Source organism: Chrysemys picta, chromosome 9 (genome assembly GCF_011386835.1).
Source record: "Chrysemys picta bellii isolate R12L10 chromosome 9, ASM1138683v2, whole genome shotgun sequence".
Taxonomy (NCBI): domain Eukaryota; kingdom Metazoa; phylum Chordata; order Testudines; family Emydidae; genus Chrysemys; species Chrysemys picta.
In genome coordinates this window covers 74,643,688-74,663,504 of record NC_088799.1, presented here as the reverse complement: position 1 = coordinate 74,663,504, position 19,817 = coordinate 74,643,688, and the positions used below count along the sequence as shown (strand labels likewise).

The following is a 19,817-nucleotide window of genomic DNA, read 5'->3' as shown; positions in this document are numbered from 1 at the left end:
GATCATTGTGTATTTGAAGGTTTAGTTCAAGAATGTATGAATGTATGACATAATAGAGGTCCTGTACACTGTCGAAGGGAGAGTATACAGTGTCCTGACAAAAATAAAACATGAAATGGAAATGAATGATGATTTGCCATTTTGTCAATGAGTCAACATAGGTGTATCTATATGAGCATACACCCTGACATTTCCAGTTATCCAATTGTAATCAAGATTCATATTTTTAGAGCTGACTCAGAAAACAAAACTGGTTTGGATGCTCTGCATTAGTGATATTGCGGATCACTTTCTAAGTTCCCAGGAGTGTCTGTACTTATCTTATTTTGTGGCAGCTGCTGTCTCTGAGACAGGGAAATTGCCAGACTATGGCTTTCTAGTGAGGCTTGTCTTCTGAGTTATAAATCAGAGGGGCAGATGCATAATCTGGGAGGTTTTCCATATATGTATTTATTTTAAAGTGAGGCACTCAGATCTGGCTGTACTAAATAGGGTTCCTCTGCCTCTAACAAAGCAACCAATAGCAAGGAAAATGCCTCCTAAATTCACCCAGAATGGTGGGCAAGTCAGATGGAGAAGAGCCCTTTTTGCCACAGCTAGTGGGAGTTGAATCAGCTGCAGCTATGAATTTTATGACTAGTTAGCTGGAACCACATTAAATGGGAACATAGATTCATAGATCAGCTCTGCAATGTTCCTAGTTGAAGCCTGTGCAAATGGGTTATTTGTTGTACACTGGGTTTTCCATCATTTCAATCTGTGTCACTTGCTTAGAACCAGCAATTTGTGCTGCCTATGCCTTGTGTATTGCTCCCGACTTTTTAACTCAGGAATGCTACAGAACTAAATACATTGTTTGTACAGCACCTAGCATAATGATGTCCTGGTCCATGACTGAAGCTCCTAGGCACTACTGCAGTGCAGACAATAAATGATATAGAGTGGGGGATGACCAAGTGGGAGCCTAAGGACTTCAGTGATACTCTTTAACTTCAAAATGGTATGGGATGTGTTTGCTTCAACCCTTTAACTGTTAGCCAGGCTACCCAAGCTTTTTAAGGCATAGTTTTTTTGCACTAGGGCTAGTTGTTTTTTATCCTTTACAGTTTGAACACTGAAACTCCCAGATGCCCAACCTCCTTGCTTAGAGTGACACTTATATGGCAGATGTCATAACATTGATTTCTGCCATATTGTTGTTTTTGGCTTTTATCCTCATGGCATAAATGCCTAGTTAGGGAGCTGAAAAATGCCTGAAAGTAATGACATTGAATTTCTCCAGTGTCTGTTGGGGATGGTTTTGGGATTGTACCAGTAATATTGGTCTGAGGATCTGTAGCAACAAAAGTGGCAGTATTATGACCCTCTGACTTATATTAGAGTGATTAACAATCAGCATTTGCAAAAGTATAACCAAAAAAAGTGTGTTTAACTGTTTTGCATTTAAAGTGAGATTGCATGCTATCGCTTGAGTAGTGGTCTAATATGTATCGGGTTGGGAATTGTATTAAAATATTGAAATAAAGTTTCTGATGCTGTTTTCTGAAATGAATAATATATAAATATTCTTATTTGTATTAAATGAGTATTAAAATCGCTCCCTGTTAAGATACTGTTGGTGTTTTCACATGTAGGTGACAGGATTATGAAACAGATGCCTAGCTAGTACGGGTGATGTTCAGTAGATTTTGGAATAGAGAAGTGAGTAAATGCAGTCCATACCTGGGAACACTAGAAGGCTCTTAGACAAGGAGAGAAACAACTAACTATGGAGGAGAGTGGTTTATGAGTTTGCTTAGATAACTGGTTTCATTCTGAACCCATACCTTATGTAAATCAGGAGTAACTTCACTGAAGTCAGTTGAGCCATATCAGTGTAAAATTATTTGAAAAGAAAATCAGGAACAAAGAATTCAGTTTAATTTTATTGGGTGTTTCCTTACATAAGCCAAACTACAATAGTAAGAACTCTTGTGAAGTCTATATAAGGAACTAGTCTGAAAAGCACAACATCTAGTTAGGTATCAAGTTCATATACAAGAACTTTTAAAATAAAGTCATCTTTACTTTTGGTTTATGGAGATATGACAGTAAAGTCTGTGATATATATTAGTGCAGTAGAGTCAGTGCCTAATGTCTCAATAAAGCATAATTTCCAGAAACAACAGAACATTTCATTCTTTTTTGGGTCATGTTTTCCCAGCTCATGATACAGCATTAGAACATAAAATAAAACATAAGAATGGTGATGCTGGATCAGACCAATGGAAAATCTAGTCTAATCCTGTCTCCCAATAATGGCCAGTGCCAGAGGCTTCAAAGGAAATGAACAGAACAGGGCAATTATCAAGTGATCCATCCCCTGTCGTTCACTCCCAGCATCTGACAGTCAGAGACTTAGGGTCATCCAGAGCATGGGATTGCACCCCTGACCATTTTAGCTAATAGCCATTGATGGACTTATCTTTCATGAATTTATCTAATTCTTTTTTAAAGCCAGTTATAATTTTGGCCTTCACAACATCTCCTGGCAATGGATTCAGTAGGATTTACCTTTTTAAAAAAATTGGCTTCACATTAACTATCCTCCAATCATCTGGTACAGAAACTGATTTAAGTAACAGGTAGGTTACATACCACAATTAGTAGTTCTGCAATTTCATATTTGAGTTCCTTCAGAACTCTTGGGTGAATACCATCTGGTCCTGGTGACCTACTGACACCTCAACCTGGGAGATCAGTCACCTAAAAGAATGGCTCAAATATGGGAATCTCCTTCACATCCTCTGCAGTGAAGACCAGTGCAGAGAATTCATTTAGCTTCTCCACTGTGGTCTTGTCTTCCTTGAGTGCTCCTTTAGCAGCTTGATCATTCATGCCCCCACTGATTGTATGGTGGGCTTCCTGCTTCTGATGTACTTAAAAATTTTTGCTATTAGTTTTTAAGTCTTTTGCTAGTTGCTCTTCAAATTTTTTTTTGGCCTTTCTTTTGGCCTATGCTTTTACACTTGACTTACCAGAGTTTATGCTCCTTTCTATTTCCTCAGTAGGATTAGACTTCCAATTTTTAAAGAGTGCCTTTTTGCCTCTAATTGCCTCTTTTACACTGTTGTTTAACCACAGCTAAACAACATTTACATTTTTTGTCATCGTACTATTTTTTTTCTTTTGGTCCTCTTACTATTTTTTTTAAATTTGGGATATAGATTTAATTTGAGCCTCTATTATGATGTTTTTAAAAAGTTTCCTTGCACCCTGCAGGCTTTTCACTCTTATGAAAGTATGAAAATAACCCACCCACCCCCGCTTTTTTGTGCGTGTTTAAAGTAATTCAATGATTTTGTGGAACAATTGTAACAACTTGTGAATAATGTCTGATATAAAGCATCCCAGCCCACTGCCACTGAAGTACAGTGAGACTGTGGAGAGTCACAGCAAATGACACAGGGCAAGTTATACAATATTCTATTGAGAGGGAGCCAGAAAAGCCCATTTAGCCTAGGATTCTAAAAAACCTCTAAACAAACAAGAAGAACTATAAATGATATTTGTAGAGTTCTTTGGATTGATAGTTTTCTCTTTCTTCATATTACTGCTAGGGGGAGAAACTGCTTCAGATAAAATATTTCCAGCTCAACTTTGCAGACATTAGGATTTCGGGTAATTTGGACATGGTCTAAAAGAGCATCTGACTTTCTGGATGCTGAGCTAAGCCAAAATGCCAAAACTTCTAAGGTTCATTCTTCTCTACAAACAGTACCAGTGATGATAACCAGTGCCCAGGACCTATTCCCATCTCCCGCCCCTCATTTCCCTTTCTTTCAGATTATATGGCAGAGAAAGTGGCTTCTGAACCATTTGAAAATCTCCCATTCCTACCTGATTCATGCTGTATATTTTATGGGTCTATTTAGCTCAGGGGTTCTCAAACTGGGAGTCGGGACCCCTCAGGGGGTCAGGAGGTTATTACATGGGGGGTCGCGAGCTGTCAACCTCCACCCCAAACCCCGCTTTGCCTCCAGCATTTATAATGGTGTTAAATATATAAACAAGTGTTTTTAATTTATAAGGGGGGGGGGTCACACTCAGAGGCTTGCTATGTGACAGGGGTCACCAGTACAATAGTTTGAGAACCACTGATTTAGCTGATAAACACTGTAACATCTTTCCTGGGCTTCTTGGAGGTCAAGTTTATAGTTACCTGAACACTTAATGGCATTGTTTCATTTCCAGTGGGACAGCAAAAATTTTGTTTGCATCAGATACCCATATTGCTGACTGGAAAAATACCAAAATTGTGTTCTTCATGCTTTTTTTGTGTGTGTGGTGGTATTAATTGGCCACCTGCTTTTGAAATTAAGGACCTATATATATTCAGGAATTTCTTGCAGTTCTATTAGCAGATTGTGATCAAAGCAACAGGAAATAATATTTAAAAATAAAATCGGATCCAGGAATATCCCAAGTAAGTCAGTTTCAGGTGATGTTCAAAATAACAGTATAGTAATTGGCAAAGAGATGTGAACTGCATTAATGTGTTTTATTCATATTGTAGAAAAAATGCTCCATTTTTATTTATTTAGTTATTTATTTACATATGCTAGGTCTAACAGCAGCTGCCATGGCTGAGGCAATGAAGTTACAGAAGATGAAGCTTATGGCAATGAACAGCCTCCATGGAAGTGGAAGCCAAAATGGAACAGAATCAGAGAATGAAGAGCTCAATTCTAATGCAGGTAAATATTGTCTCCTGTATAATCCCCAAGAGGGCTCTGCCTCCTATGGTTTGGGTATGGAAAGCAAAAATGAGAGGCTCTTTGGTATTGTCATGCTGGTTCTATTGTAGTTAGTTATACACCCCCAGAATCAATCACCTCACACACTTCCCAATGTTGCTCATAACAGTAATTTACACTAATTTTTCAGAAATGTTGCTTAAGATTGTTACAGTTTATGCAAAAATCACAAACATTATAAATGCCTCTCTAAATACTTTTTATAGTAACAAAAGCCTTCTCTGTTGCCAAAAAATATTGAGTGTAGAGTTTTCCTGTAAATTATGGAAGGTTTCCAAAGCAATCCGATTTCTGGAATTCAGGATGAGTCACAATTCATCAGAGAGAGGGAAGGAGGGAGTGGTAAATTACTACCTTAAACTCTGCAGTTCTGCCTTCCAGCACACTAGCCTTCCTATTTACAGCCCAGAGCTATGAATTAGAGACATAGGAGGTGCATGTTATATCATAGATAACTGAAGATATTCTTAAATGAAGACACTGAAACTCACTAGTGAGGTAGTTAAGTTATGAGTGTGTTATTGAGCATGTCTGCCCTGTATAAATATTCACACAGCACTGAACTAAACTCCCAAAGTTCTGACTCAACAAGCACTGGGCTGAAGATAAAACCTGAGATGGATTCTTTGAAGAAAGTATGTCTTTGGTTATTCTAGAACCCTTGTCAGGAATATAAAGGAAGCATTCAAAGGAAGTGTTCCCAAGACACTGCAAGCAACCTAGAATAAGATGAATCCATTTCTGACTCAGGGAAGTAGTGGAGATACTACAGGCCAGATTAGAATGTCTGCTGTCAGAAGGCCATGTTTCTTCAGGCCTATTATTTTCAACAAAAGCTCTCCCCTTCCCATATATTATTTTTTTCACTTTAAACTATAATGCAGTTTTTATTTTCATCACTGATGTAAATGGTACTGTATATTATTCCATCTGTCTGTACTCAGAACTCTCCTCGACATCAGTGGAAATCACACATGTATCAAAAGAAGATGCATTCTAACAGCGTTTATTGCTTGAATGGCATTTAGTGTATATGTGTTGTACCATCAAAATAGTAATTTATTAGACAAATAAGGCAGCAGCTGGGATGTCTTAGGCTCATTTTCTAAAGGAATAATTTTGAACTCATGACAAATTATTCACAAAGCAGAGTTTCTCCAAAAGTGGCATTACCTTTTGCTAACTGAATTGTGTATGCTCATCTGTATTGAAGAAATTGGGCTTTCAACTCATGCATTTAACTCCCCCTATTCCTCCCAGAAAAATCCAGTATGCAGAATATTTACTTCTTGTTCACATTTTCGAACCCATATCAATTAGTGCATACTGAATAATCATTTAAATTTGTGTCCTTCAGATACAGTCTCCGCAAATTTCAAACCTAGTTGCATTTGTTAGTTTTCATGAGTATATATTGTAAAAGGTATGATTGAAAACATAACTGATAAATAACAAATATTTCCTCTCAGCCCTAATGGCTGAGCAGAAATTTTCCCATAGAAAAACCCCATGGCTAGTTTTAAGGATTAGTATAATTACAGTGGTCGCCTTATAAAAATAGTCCAATTTTACCTTAAATTACACACTAGAAACTATGTTAAAAGAACATTATTCAGGTTGCAAAATCAAGCACTAAGAAGCTAGGAAATGCCAGAGTTAAGACTCCCTGCCTCATTCAGTGCACAGAATTGATGGTGCTCACTGTAATTAGCAGCAATTCTATATTTTGTTTTCTCTTTGTTTAATGTATGGCCCCAGGCCTTCTTAACTGCACACTGTTCAAATCCTGCTCTGAAGACAGAATTATTCATTTCTTCATGAGGTTTTTTTATGTGCTCATCACTATAGTGTCTGTGTGCTTCACAAAATATTAATGAATTTATTTTCACAAGACCCTGTGAGATGCTTGGGTATTTTCCCCATTTTACAGACAGGGAAGTGAGGCACATAGAGATTAAGGCCCAAAGTATCTACTATTTTAGCTGAGCCCTGATTTTTTGAGTTGTGAGCATTATATAGCTCTTCATCTATTCCAAGCACACCTCTCATTGACTTCAGTTGCAGCTGAGAGTGCTCAGCCCTTCTGTAGATCAGACTGAAGGGTCTAAGTGGGGCATCCAAAAAATGGGGACCACAATTAGTGACCACATGTGAAAAGGTTTGTTTAAGTGTCTTGGCTAGTATCACACAGGAACTCTGTGGCAGAGGCACAGATAGAATTGAGTTCTTCAGGATGACATTCAACTACCTTAATTATGAGACCATCATTTTTCTTCTTGTAGTCTCCTCCCTTATTCAATATACACTTTTAAACTGCTGCAACAAATGAGGCAGGGGTACTACGAATAACAGCCTTCTTCACTACACATCCTTGATTCATTACCAGAGTAGGATAGAAAATGTAGTGTGTGATTATATAATTAAACACTGTATCATATTGCATGCACCCAAGAGGGCTGAATTAAGATTGTACAGGCAACTTTAATTCTGATATTTCTTAACTTTTGAGTGCTTGACTTTGCGACCTTAATGTCTTTTTAATGTAGAGTTTTGTGTGTGTAATTTCCTAGTTTTGTAAAAAAAAAAAAAAAAAAAAACAGTAATTTCCGGCAAATTAGTTGAAACAATAGTAAAGAATAAAATTGTCAGACACCTAGAAGAACATAAATTGTTGGGCAAAAGTCAACATGGTTTCTGTAAAGGGAAATCGTGTCTTACTAATCTATTAGAGTTCTTTGAAGGGGTCAACAAACATGTGGACCAGGGGGATCCAGTGGACATAGTGTACTTAGATTTCCAGAAAGCCTTTGACAGTGTCTCTCACCAAAGACTCTTACGTTAATTAAGTTGTCATGGGATAAGAGGGAAGTTACTTTCATGGATTGAGAACTGGTTAAAAGACAGGGAACAAAGGGTAGGAATAAAGTATAAATTCTCAGAATGGCGAGGGGTAATTAGTGGTGTTCCCCAAGGGTCTGTCCTAGGACCAATCCTATTCAACAGATTCATAAATGATCTGGAGAAAGGGGTAAAAAGCGAGGTGGCAAAGTTTGCAGATGATACTAAACTGGTCAAGATAGTTAGGACCAAAGCAGACTGTGAAGAACTTCAATAAGATCTCACAAAACTAAGTGATTGGGCAACAAAATGGCAAATGAAATTTAATGTGGATAAATGTAAAGTAATGCACATTGGAAAAAATAACCCCAACTATACATACAATATGATGGGGGCTAATTTAGCTACAACGAATCAGAAAAAAGATCTTGGTGTCATCGTGGATAGTTTTCTGAAGTTGTCCACGCAGTGTGCAGAGGTGGTCAAAAAAGCAAACAGAATGTTAGGAATCATTAAAAGGGGGATAGAGACTAAGACAGAGAATATCTTATTGCCCTTATATAAATCGATGGTACACCCACATCTTGAATACTGCGTACAGATGTGGTCTCCTCATCTCAAAAAAGATATACTGGCACTAGAAAAGGTTCAGAGAAGGACAACTAAAATGATTAGGGGTTTGGAATGGGTCCCATATGAGGAGAGATTAAAGAGGCTAGGACTTTTCAGCTTGGAAAAGAGGAGACTAAGGGGGGATATGATAGAGGTATATAAAATCATGAGTGATGTGGAGAAAGTAGAAAAGGAAAAGTTATTTACTTATTCCCGTAATACAAGAACTAGGGGCCACCAAATGAAATTAATGGGCAGCAGGTTTAAAACAAATAAAAGGAAGTTCTTCACACTGCGCACAGTCAACTTGTGGAACTCCTTGCCTGAGGAGGTTGTGAAGGCTAGGACTATAACAGGGTTTAAAAGAAAACTGGATAAATTCATGGAGGTTAAGTCCATTAATGGCTATTAGCCAGGATGGGTAAGGAATGGTGTCCCTAGCCTCTCTTTGTCAGAGGGTGGAGATGGATGGCAGGAGAGAGATCACTTGATCATTACCTGTTAGGTTCACTCCCTCTGGGGCACCTGGCATTGGCCACTGTCGGCAGACAGGATACTGGGCTAGATGGACCTTTGGTCTGACCCAGTACAGCCGTTCTTATGTTCTTCTGTCCCAATTGGTTTTATTTGCTGGCAGTAGAGGAACTGTCATATTCCAGTATCTCAGGTTCCATTTCAGGCTGTGGAGGAAAGTGTTCTTTAGTGGGTACCGACTCTGCCCATTCTTCACAAACTTGACCACTTCTACCCCATCCTCTTCAACCTGTCTCAGTCTCCGTCCTGACTCTTTGCCACCACTGGCTCCTTGTCCCACTACTATTCACCTTACCTACCTAGTCCCAGTCTCCAGCCTTCAGACTTCTGATCCCAGTCTCCTTTCCCAGGAAGTCCTATCCTCCCTCAAATCTTCCACCCACTCCCACTCCCAGCTTCATTGCCTACTCAGTCTCATTCCCTGATATGTCTCCCTCAGCCGCCATCCCCACCACGTTATCCATCCCCACAGGCCCCAAGTCCCAGTCTCTCTCCCTAGTTTTATCATCCAGTGTCCATATCCTTTCCTCCTCTAGATCTTTGTCCCAGTTTCTTTGCCACACCAGTACCAGTTCCCCACCACCACCTGGCTCCGTGTCAGATCTGTCTTTTCCCCTGCCCCACTGATTCCTCCTTGCCCTGCCAGTCCCACTCTGCCCCAGCTCCTCATCCTATCTCAGTGTCCTCCCTACCCACTGGCTCACTGTTTCCATCCCTAGTCCCCGTGCCCAGCTACTCCAAGTGTCCATCCCCTGCCAGCCTCCAGTCCTAGACTCTGCCACCCCAAGCTCCTTGTCCCAATCCACTCTCCTGGCTCTCCACCACAACATTAAGATCTGGCTGTTTTCCCCTCTGCATTTGAATTGGGCAACTTCCTCTTCCAAACTGCCTGGGTGCTATCAGGAGTGTCAGGCTTCGTGCCCTCAGTTCCAACAGTCAGCCACACCATAGCTGGAGGCAGCTATGGTAGGGAAAGTCTGGCTTCTCCCCTGTAGCCCTGGCTGGAGCATGCTCAGTGACTCTGTAGGAATGGTACATATGCTGTTCTGTTACACATAAGAGCTGTGAAAGGATGGTGCATACTAAGTTGTCCTGTGCGGATGATGCATGCACAATCTGGTCAGCACTAGGAGGTGTGAGAGGCTTGAGCATGCTCAGTGAGGATGTAATCTTCAGAGATTTTAGCTGTTAAACTCCAGCAAGTCTCTACTGAGCATGTGCAAACTCTGATTTTTCAAAGGCTTATAACTTGACCAATTTGTGGCAGATTTCATGGCAATGGCAAAAAGCTCACGCGTTTCTTGCTCAAAATGGCTCAACTGTTTTGACTGAAATTTTCCAAAGAAAGTTCAACCTGAGATAGTCACCTGGCATGTGAAATTTCAGCCTGAGCAGTTAGTTTGGCAAAGCTATAAGCAACTGAAAACAGGACCTTACAATGGAACGTGTCAGGCAACCTTAATAATAGGCAGAGCTACCAGCCGTGCATTTGCAATATTTGATATACGTATGATGGGAACACTAGGGAATATTTCAAGTACAGAGTTAACATTATTTTGGTTACCTAATGGTCAGGTTTTCTGGGTGACCATCATGTAAATATTCCCAAAGTATGCTGCGGATACAGTATGTATGAATGAGAGAGTCTTTGTATCATGTGAGATTCTCTGCATTCTGGAACTGATTCAGCACTCATTGAAATAATTGGAAAGATTTCCATTGACTTTTGCTGGAGATTGGGGCTTAGGTACATATGGTGAAAGGATTGCTATTCTTGTCCTTGAATTTATTGCAAATTCAGTAATACCACTGTGGTTGCATAAAATCCCATCAAATGACAGAGAAAATTAAAAGTGCAAACATTTTATTTATATCTCTAGTCTTACTGGGTAAAGTTGCTCAAGTGCATATTTGCAGGATTGGGCCCTAAAGTTGTTCCATGATGAAAAATAAAATATCCATTGTTAAAACAAAACAAATACAATAAAAATCACAATTTTTATTTTTCTTAATCTCTATAATAGTCTTATTTGTATAAAGCCTAGCTGATCTTTCACTCTCTGAATGATTACTGTTAAAGGACAGGTTGTACAGAAAATAAGTGTCTATCTCAAGTCAAGAGAAATATGTGTAGGAATATAGAACTTTCCTAGAGGGCACCAGAACAGCAACTACTGATTTTACTGTATAAAGCAACAGACTACTCATCAAACTTTCACCCATTTATGCATGGAAACTCTAAACTGCCTTAAATGATCAGAGTAGGGGCTTAACAGTTGAAAAAAGGTTGGCATTTAGATCAGGAGTTAGTACACACTTTATAACTTTGATTCATTTATGGGTATTGTGAAACTATGAAATCACCTCATAATAATTCTATGTGCATGGGAAGCTTTTTCAAAAGTTTGTTTTCACCTAGACTGTTTGGGTTTAAATGACCACTAAAAAAAATGGTGATGCAGAATGAGAAAGAAAATTGGATTCTGAAAGGTTTTTTTTTACTAACAAAGTGGAAAAAAGAAGTCAAAAGCATCTTATGGGAGGAAAAACATTTTATTTTAGGAGACAGACCTACAGTTTTTTTGATTCAAGGTTGTGTTTAATAGCTTCTGTAATGGCCGCAACATGACTCTGCATCTAGATTTCAGCATGAATAACAACCTGTTCGTGTTTCATTTAGCTCCAAATGAGAAATCCTGTCTTTTATTGTTTTAGGAAATTAGTCTATGTACTATTGCTCCTGGAACTTTATAATTAATCACTAAAGGTTATGGCTGTGGAGAATTTGTGGGAAATAGATGCCTGAATGATTATAATTGTAGCTGTCAAATCAAAAATATAGTTATACAGCAGCTGAGGGTTTTTTTTGTTTCCTTTGGGTTTTTTACTGTAACAAAGAGTTTGAGGGCTACATGTTTACTTGGAAAAACAAATTTAGATTTTTTTTTATTGCATCTTTCTTCATCTTATTTTCCTCCTCCTCCTCAATTGTTCTATATAGTCTTTGGAGATCACTCAATTTACCAGTCATTTGGGAACTGGCTAGATTCTGAAGAGTTAACATGAGGGGGGGGAGGGACAGCTCAGTGGTTTGAGCATTGGCCTGCTAAACCCAGGGTTGTGAGTTCAATCCTTGAGGGGGCCATTTAGGGATCTGGGGCAAAAATCTGTCTTGGGATTGGTCCTGCTTTGAGCAGGGGGTTGGACTTGATAACCTCCTGGGGTCCCTTCCAACTCTGAGATTCTATGACTAATGCTCCACAGACTGTTTGGTAAGAGGTGCAGTGTAAGTGGCATGGCCTTTCCTATTCCTCCCACTCCAGTGAATGAATAAGAGCAAGAGTTCAAATCTCACAGCTGAAGCTAGTTATGTCAGCTGAGTGCAGATTGCCACAGCCAAGCCAAAAGACCAATTTTGCTGTCCTACAGAAACAAGGCAAACAATATAAAACTTCTCTGGTTGCACAAAAGTGGTTATAAAATTATATAATTGATCATCATACAGTCCTAATATTAGGCTGATATGGATTATGGAAAACTAACATATCATTGACTATGGGAACCTGAAACTGATTTGAATCATGCTAGTTTTCACAGTGAAACTGAAGTTCTTTGCTACAGGTGATCAAGAGCTAAAGTATATGGGACAGTAGATTAAGTGGAAAATATGAATGATAGGGTGCAAAAATACAGTACAGCTGGCATTATTCTGTTATCCTTTAAGAATACTATGTACCACAGTGGCATAATCAAGAAGTATCAGTGTAGAGTATCAGTGACAGTACCTATTTGTACAAACCACTATGCAAAGGATAAACTAGTTGTTTTCCTTTTGATGGCTTTTGGAGTTAACATGCATACATGCTTTTTTTGCTTTCCCAGGAGTGATATCAAACAGTACTAAGTGTTTCCAATGGTATTTCCTTAGGAAGTCCAAATGTTACTCTGAATGTACATTCTGTTGTTGCTTAATTTCCAGAGAACAAAATAAATTAGGTAAGCAGAAAACTGAAAATTCTCCCCCCATATTCCCTCCACATACCTTTTGGCATTTGAGGAGTCAGAGATAGGTGTGTTGGGGGTGGGGGGGGAGAAGTGTTTCATTTTTTCCTTTTTTTTAAAGTACCTGCCATGCAGGTTTCTCATAAATGCAAACATCCTTCACAATCTGTTTAAAAAACCACAAATACATCACTCAGAGGAATATTTAAGGAACCATCAGGAGGGAAAAAACTCATTGGTTTAATGGAATGCTGTCAAGGAAAATCAGCATCACAAACGACACAGGGGCAGAATTGATATTTTTGCACTGACATGTTAAAAGAAAATCCCATGCATTATTTAGAAAACCCAGAAATCTGTCAGCTGTATGATTGCCGAGTTAGCAGAAGCAGGAGGATGCTGCTCAAGTTGAAAAGAAATGCGTAGGCACAGATCCATATTGTAACCTTTCATGTTCTACACCTACCATGAATACCCAGCTATTACACGGTCAGCATTTTTAGGCTTTCTCTTTTAAATTTTCAAGTGCTTGAAAAGTCAAAAGAGGTAGGTCTTTTATTCTAAAAAGCAGGATGCCTAAGCTGTTATTTTATTGTAAGAGTAAAGATGACAAGACCAAAGAACAGAATTTGTTTTTATCTTTTTGAATGCCATGCAGGTTTCATGAAGTCAGTTCTTTTCTGTTGTTAAATCAGGTATTTTTTACACATTCATATTATATGAACAAAGTCTTTATTTCAAAGGGGATAATTTTCTTTAAAAAAATAATGAATATTTTTGAGATTGTTTTCTATGACCAATCAGATATTGTATTGGTATTTTTAGGATCAGTTGTAAAGAGAACCAGGTATGAATTTCATTTATATTAATTATCCTTAAGTCTAAAATAACTTGTGTATAGTCTTGAAATAAGAGAGTCTAATCTACTTCTCTACACCATCTTACCCAAATGATACCTTTGTTTGACTCCTGACACCCTAGATCAGTGGTTTTCAAGCTGGGGGTTGCGACCTGGTACTGGGTCATGGAATGTAAGGCACTGGGTGGCTCTGGTCAGCACTGCTGACTGGGTCATTAAAAGTCCCATCGGTGGTGCTGCGCGGCTAAGGCAGGTTAGTGCCTACCTGTTCCGACACCATGCTGTGCCCCGGAAGCGGCCAGCAGCAGCTCTGGCTCTTAGGCAGGGGGGTTCTGTGCACTGCCCCTGCCCCAAGCACCGGCTCCACACTCCCACTGGTCAGTTGCCAGCCAGTGGGAGCTGGGAGGGGCAGTGCCTGCAGGTGAAAGCCGCGTGGAGCTGCTTGTGTGCCTCCACCTAGGAGCTGGACCTGCTGCTGACCGATTCTGGAGTGCAGCACAGTCCGCGGTGCCAGGACAGGTGGGAAGCCTGCCTCTGCACCCTGACTACACTGCTGACTTGGAGCCGCCAGAGGGAAGCCCATGACCCAATCCCCTGCCCCAGCCCTGAGCCCCCCCCCCTCCAAGCCCAGAGCCCCTTCCTGCACTCCAAACCCCTCATCCCTGGCCCCACCCTAGAGCCTGCACCCCCAGTCCAGAGCCTTGACCCCCTCCCGCACCTCAACCCCCAGCCCTGAGCCCCCACCTAAACCTGGAGCCCCCTCCTGTATCCCAAACCCCTCATCCTCAGAAATGATCTGAGGTAAACAGGATGAAGTTTAACAAAGACAAATGCAAAGTGCTCCACTTAGGAAGGAAAAATCAGTTTCACACATACAGAATGGGAAGAGACTGTCTAGGAAGGAGTACAGCAGAAAGGGATCTAGGGGTTATAGTGGACCACAAGCTAAATATGAGTCAACAGTGTGATGCTGTTGCAAAAAAAGCAAACATGATTCTGGGATGTATTAACAGGTGTGTTGTGAGCAAGACACGAGAAGTCATTCTTCTGCTCTACTCTGCTCTGGTTAGGCCTCAGCTGGAGTATTGTGTCCAGTTCTGGGCACCGCATTTCAAGAAAGATGTGGAGAAATTGGAGAGGGTCCAGAGAAGAGCAACAAGAATGATTAAAGGTCTTGAGAACATGACCTATGAAGGAAGGCTGAAAGAATTGGGTTTGTTTAGTTTGGAAAAGAGAAGACTGAGAGGGGACATGATAGCAGTTTTCAGGTATCTAAAAGGGTGTCATAAGGAGGAGGGAGGAAACTTGTTCACCTTAGCCTCTAAGGATAGAACAAGAAGCAATGGGCTTAAACTGCAGCAAGGGAGGTCTAGGCTGGACATTAGGAAAAAGTTCCTAACTGTCAGGGTGGTTAAACACTGGAATAAATTGCCTAGGGAGATTGTGGAATCTCTATCTCTGGAGATATTTAAGAGTAGGTTAGATAAATGTCTATCAGGGATGGTCTAGACAGTATTTGGTCCTGCCATGCGGACAGGGGACTGGACTCATTGACTTCTTGAGGTCCCTTCCAGTCCTAGAATCTATGAAAAAATCCCCAGCCCCACCCCAGAGCCTGCACCCCCAGCCCAGACCCCTGTTCCCCTCCCACACCCCAACTCCCTCCCCCAGCCCAGATCCCCCTCCCATACCCTGAACCCCTCATTCCTGGCCCCACCCCACTGCCCTTACGCCTGCCCCCCCAACCCTCTGCCCCAGCCCTGAGTCCCTCCAACACCCCAAATGCCTCATCCCCAGCTCCATTGGGTCACGGGTATCAACAATTTTCTTCAACTGGGTCAATAGAAAAAAAGTTTGAAAACCACTGCCCTAGATCTCAAATTATGTTCTGCTGACTTCCACACTCCTTCAACTTACTTAAAATAAATGCATTAAACCTTTCTCCTAACAAATTGGAACATGTATGCTGATTAATCAGAAACCAAAACTTGCATTGGTTTCAATGGCTGGTGAGGATATTTGCTTTTGTATACTCCAAACTGCTGGTAGAAGATAAAAAGCTTTGCACTGAGGCACACTTAAGCAATGGCTAGAGAAATTGACCAAATGTAAATATCAGATTGTCAGTTGGTTGGGTTTTCAAATGACTGACCCAACAATCCACAGCCTCCTAACAAAGGCAGACCAATTATGAGAACAGGCAGTTAAAAAATAAGTTGCCACTTTATAGAGGCACTTTGGATGCACCATCTTGTCCAAGCCTCCTGCTGAAGTTCTGCCCTATGGATCAGGATCACATGATGGAGGGGAGTGAGCATCAGGGGCAGCTGCTAAGCCTGGCGCCCTTTAGTGGTGCTGCCTTTGATTATTATAGAGATCATACAGCAGCTTTAGAGGGAGTGTGCTCACTTGAGGGAGGGAGGGAGAGAGACAGCAGGTAGAGTGGACATTTCAGGGAGAAGTTTTATTCCTTATAGGGATGACAGCTATGGCTATGATATGTAATAATGTTATGCATGATACTATGTAATAGTTTTATGAACACTGTATGTGTCCTGGCCAGTGAGGGGAACTGATTATATACTGGGGGTAGTGGAAAGTTTGTTTTATGCCTAAAATACTCAAATTCAGTGGATTCTGGGTATGAAGGTGACACAGTGGCTTCCCAGGCTAAGAACACCGAAGCATATACTTGAAAGAGAGCAGGGCAAGCTGTTAGCCTCAAGAATCGTGACTCCGGTTTCGAACAAGTTGCAAGCTAGGAGTATGGAGATCAGAAGAATATTGAAGAGTTTGAAAAGCATTTTTCAGGGTAGAAAAAGAGTGTGTGTGGGAGGGTGTCGCTGGTCAGAAACTGTCTTGGGAGACAGGCTGAACAAGAGAGAAATACTCTATGCAGAGAGTCTAAGAAACTGGGCCTTTCCAGAGCCAGGGAATTGTAAGCTTTAGGGAAAAGCTAGATATGCCTAAAGTCTGTATTATTGTTTTTATATGTTTCCCCTGAAATGCTTTTGTTCTGAATAAATAATACATTGCTTTAATGGGGCTGTCTGATCACTGATGACTACTGTTATTGCCCCAGAGGGAACAGAATTGCAGGGTCTAGATATAAGTCAGACCCGCTGAGGTAAGTCACAGTTGATGCCCAGTGGACTGCAACCAGGCCCTTGTCTGAGAGTAAGAGAAATACATGATTCAATCCCAAGAGACAGGTAATGGCCCCAGGCTTGAGACCTAAACAGGGGTATACTAGGAGAGACCAGGAAGGGTCAGAGGTACAGTTTGCCCTGTAACTGTGACAGAAGGAATTGTGAAAGTGGGGAGCAGAACTTTTTGGGGAGTGAGGAATAGCTCAGGAGTGGGAGAACTGGAGGATGTTGAGGAAGGAAGAACAGAGTTTTTAGAAGAACTTGCTGGGAAAACAGGGGAATGAGAATTTGAGAGGAAGGAAAAATGAGGGAGTGCCTGGCAGATTGATCATCCTCCTGGAGGATCTACTAACAAATGTGGGTTCCAGTAAAAGGAACAGGTTTTTTGTATTGTATTCAATTTGTGATCCTGCATAATAGGCATTTATATCGCTGGCTTCATTGGTGTTCTCAGTCAGCCTGTGAGAGCCCAGCCCTATATGTGAAAACTTGAAACCTCAAGTCTAGCTTGCAAGGTGCAAATATATTTATTTATTTTGCAAATAGGTTTATTCTCAGAATAAATATCAGTGGCCAGATTTTGCTCCATTCCCCCATTGATTTATATCAGTGTAGCTATGAACGGAATTTGGCCCTAAGAATTTAACAAGTGTGTAATCTGTAAAGCTGTGAAACATTACAGTGCTTTTATCCCTTTAGTCAACTCTGAACTATTTTGTGTTTCCATTAAAGCCCCAGTTCAGCAAGGTACTTAAGCACATGCCTATCTTCAAGCATGTGAGTAGATTTCTTGTTTTTAGTGGTAGTACTGTCGTTGTTAAATTTAGGCATGTGTTTAACTACTGTGCTGAATCAGAGCCTAAAATATCGTTGGCACATCTTATAATTCATAAGGTAATAGTATCTGACTAGATAACTATTCTGTATTTGGACCCACAGAGAAACAACTTCAAACAATATAAATAACTGACACTATAATTTTAAAAATAACAAAGGAGATACAATTATGGACAAGGGTAAAACTGAAATTCTATTATACTGCAACTATTCTACAGCATCCCTTTCTTGTAAAGGAGAAAAAAAGCCCAAAGTTTCTGTTTGTTGGTTCTCATTTCACACATGCTAAAAATTATGTATATATCAACAGTTAACTAAAATAGATAACTTGGTATGTGTCTCAACATTTAGGCAGCAAAATGTTGAGACTACTTGTGACAGACTTTTGGCAAGAAAAGTTGTCACTAAATAATATTTAAGCATGTTTGTGTGCATACTTTATTCAACTGGCAGTTCTAGGGGTATATTTTTCCACTGACGCATTACAATTAATGGTAGCTGAATGCACGCATTCAGGAGGGAGAATATATGCCTCTTAGTTTGTATTTCAGCCATTTAGACATATTGCATAATCTATTCACTTGATTTATCTAGTCTGACTTGGATTCTAAGAATCTATACTCATTTTTAATAGCAGATAATATTTTTTTTCCATCAAGATAAAATTACTTACAAGTAATCTTATGTTTTCATACCTACATTCTGCTGGAACAAATTTAGTTTAAATAAGCAAAAAATGTTTATTTAAAAAGAACCCTGAACCCAAGTAAAATACCTTTAGGCATGTCTGGGTTCTTGCTATATTTTCGATCAGAACTAAATGGAGCACAAGATAGACGAATGACAAAATGCAAATAGTATGGTTTAAACTGTTCAGAATTGAGAGCTTTCACATGTCTGTCACCTTTCCGATCCTTTACAAATTTATAATCTCAGAGTGCAGAGGTCTAAATCTTCAAAGCTTGAAAAACAGAGGTGCAGCATGAACTAATCTTCATTTTTTTCCCCTATCTTCTTACAGCAGCACTAATGGAAATGTATTTTGTTTAATGACTCTGAAATCCTGTTTGTAATTAGATGTGGGAATTGGTCTTACTTTGTAACAGATGATACTGGAATAATAATATGAGAGATGCTACGCTGAGACCACTATCCTCCTAAATCTATATCATTTTTCATTTTATTGACAGGAAATGTGTTCAAGGAACAAAGAGATTGATTTTTAAAAGTAGGAAAATAATATCTAATAAAACCGCCCAATCAAAATATTTTAGCATTACTTTAAATATATTATAAGAGTACAGTAATGTTTTCATTTATTTTTAATTTTAGTAAACAACCTTTTATAATTGTTGCCTTACCAGTGATATGATCTCTGAATTAATGCACCAAAAAGGTAGGAAACTTTAATTAACGACAGCGTGTATACAATTAAAATGCATATAATATTTCAGAAGATTGTTCAAAATAATTAATTTTGTCTGTTTTATAGTTGCAAATGAAGTAGTTAAGAGTGGCATAGTACAAGGGAATGTAGGCTAACTCAAAGAGCTACCCCTTCAGAACATTAGTCTTCTTACTAGTTTTTGATGTCATAAATCATACTGGCCACTGTAGATTCAAGGCAACATTTTTTCCTTGTTTATAATTTTCATATCTGGTAATAATAACAAATATTAGTGTTAGGTACAAACCTGCCAAAGGAAAGCAGGTTGTCCAAAATTGTAACTCATTAAGTCTAGTTTCTCTCCCCAAGACACATGTGTAATTCCCATGGCATCAAGAGGAGAATAAAGACAGAGGACCAAATTCAGTACTTGCCCTAATATAAATCTAGTCATCATGGCAAATGAAAAGAATATAGGTCATACCTTAAATGACAGAATTTGCCCCTGTTTACTTTCAGTGTAGTGACATTGAAAGCAAAGGGACTGCACAGGGAGTAGGTCAAATAAAGAAAGAATAGGCTCTAATTGCTTAAGACTTAATAATATATATTTTACATCTGTACCCATACTTACTAATGGTGGCATATAATAATATGTAGTCCTAGGATGTGGACTGGCTTTGGGAGATTTTAAACAGAATGTTATTCCTTTTGTATGTGTATTTTTGAAGAGTTAACTAAGATATGCTTTATAATACACCTCTACCCCAATATAACGCGACCCGATATAACACGAATTCGGA

General features: G+C 39.6%; 1 protein-coding gene across 14 annotated transcripts in view; it reads left to right on the top strand.

The window, feature by feature from the left end:
• DACH2 (dachshund family transcription factor 2) overlaps positions 1-19,817 on the top strand; it is a 493,803-nt gene that overhangs the window by 341,858 nt on the left and 132,128 nt on the right. For all 14 annotated transcript variants that reach the window (XM_065557228.1, XM_042853319.2, XM_065557230.1 and 11 more), the window contains one exon: positions 4,605-4,736. In XM_065557228.1, the coding sequence (XP_065413300.1) occupies positions 4,605-4,736 (132 nt within the window). The remainder of the gene's footprint in view (positions 1-4,604; positions 4,737-19,817) is intronic.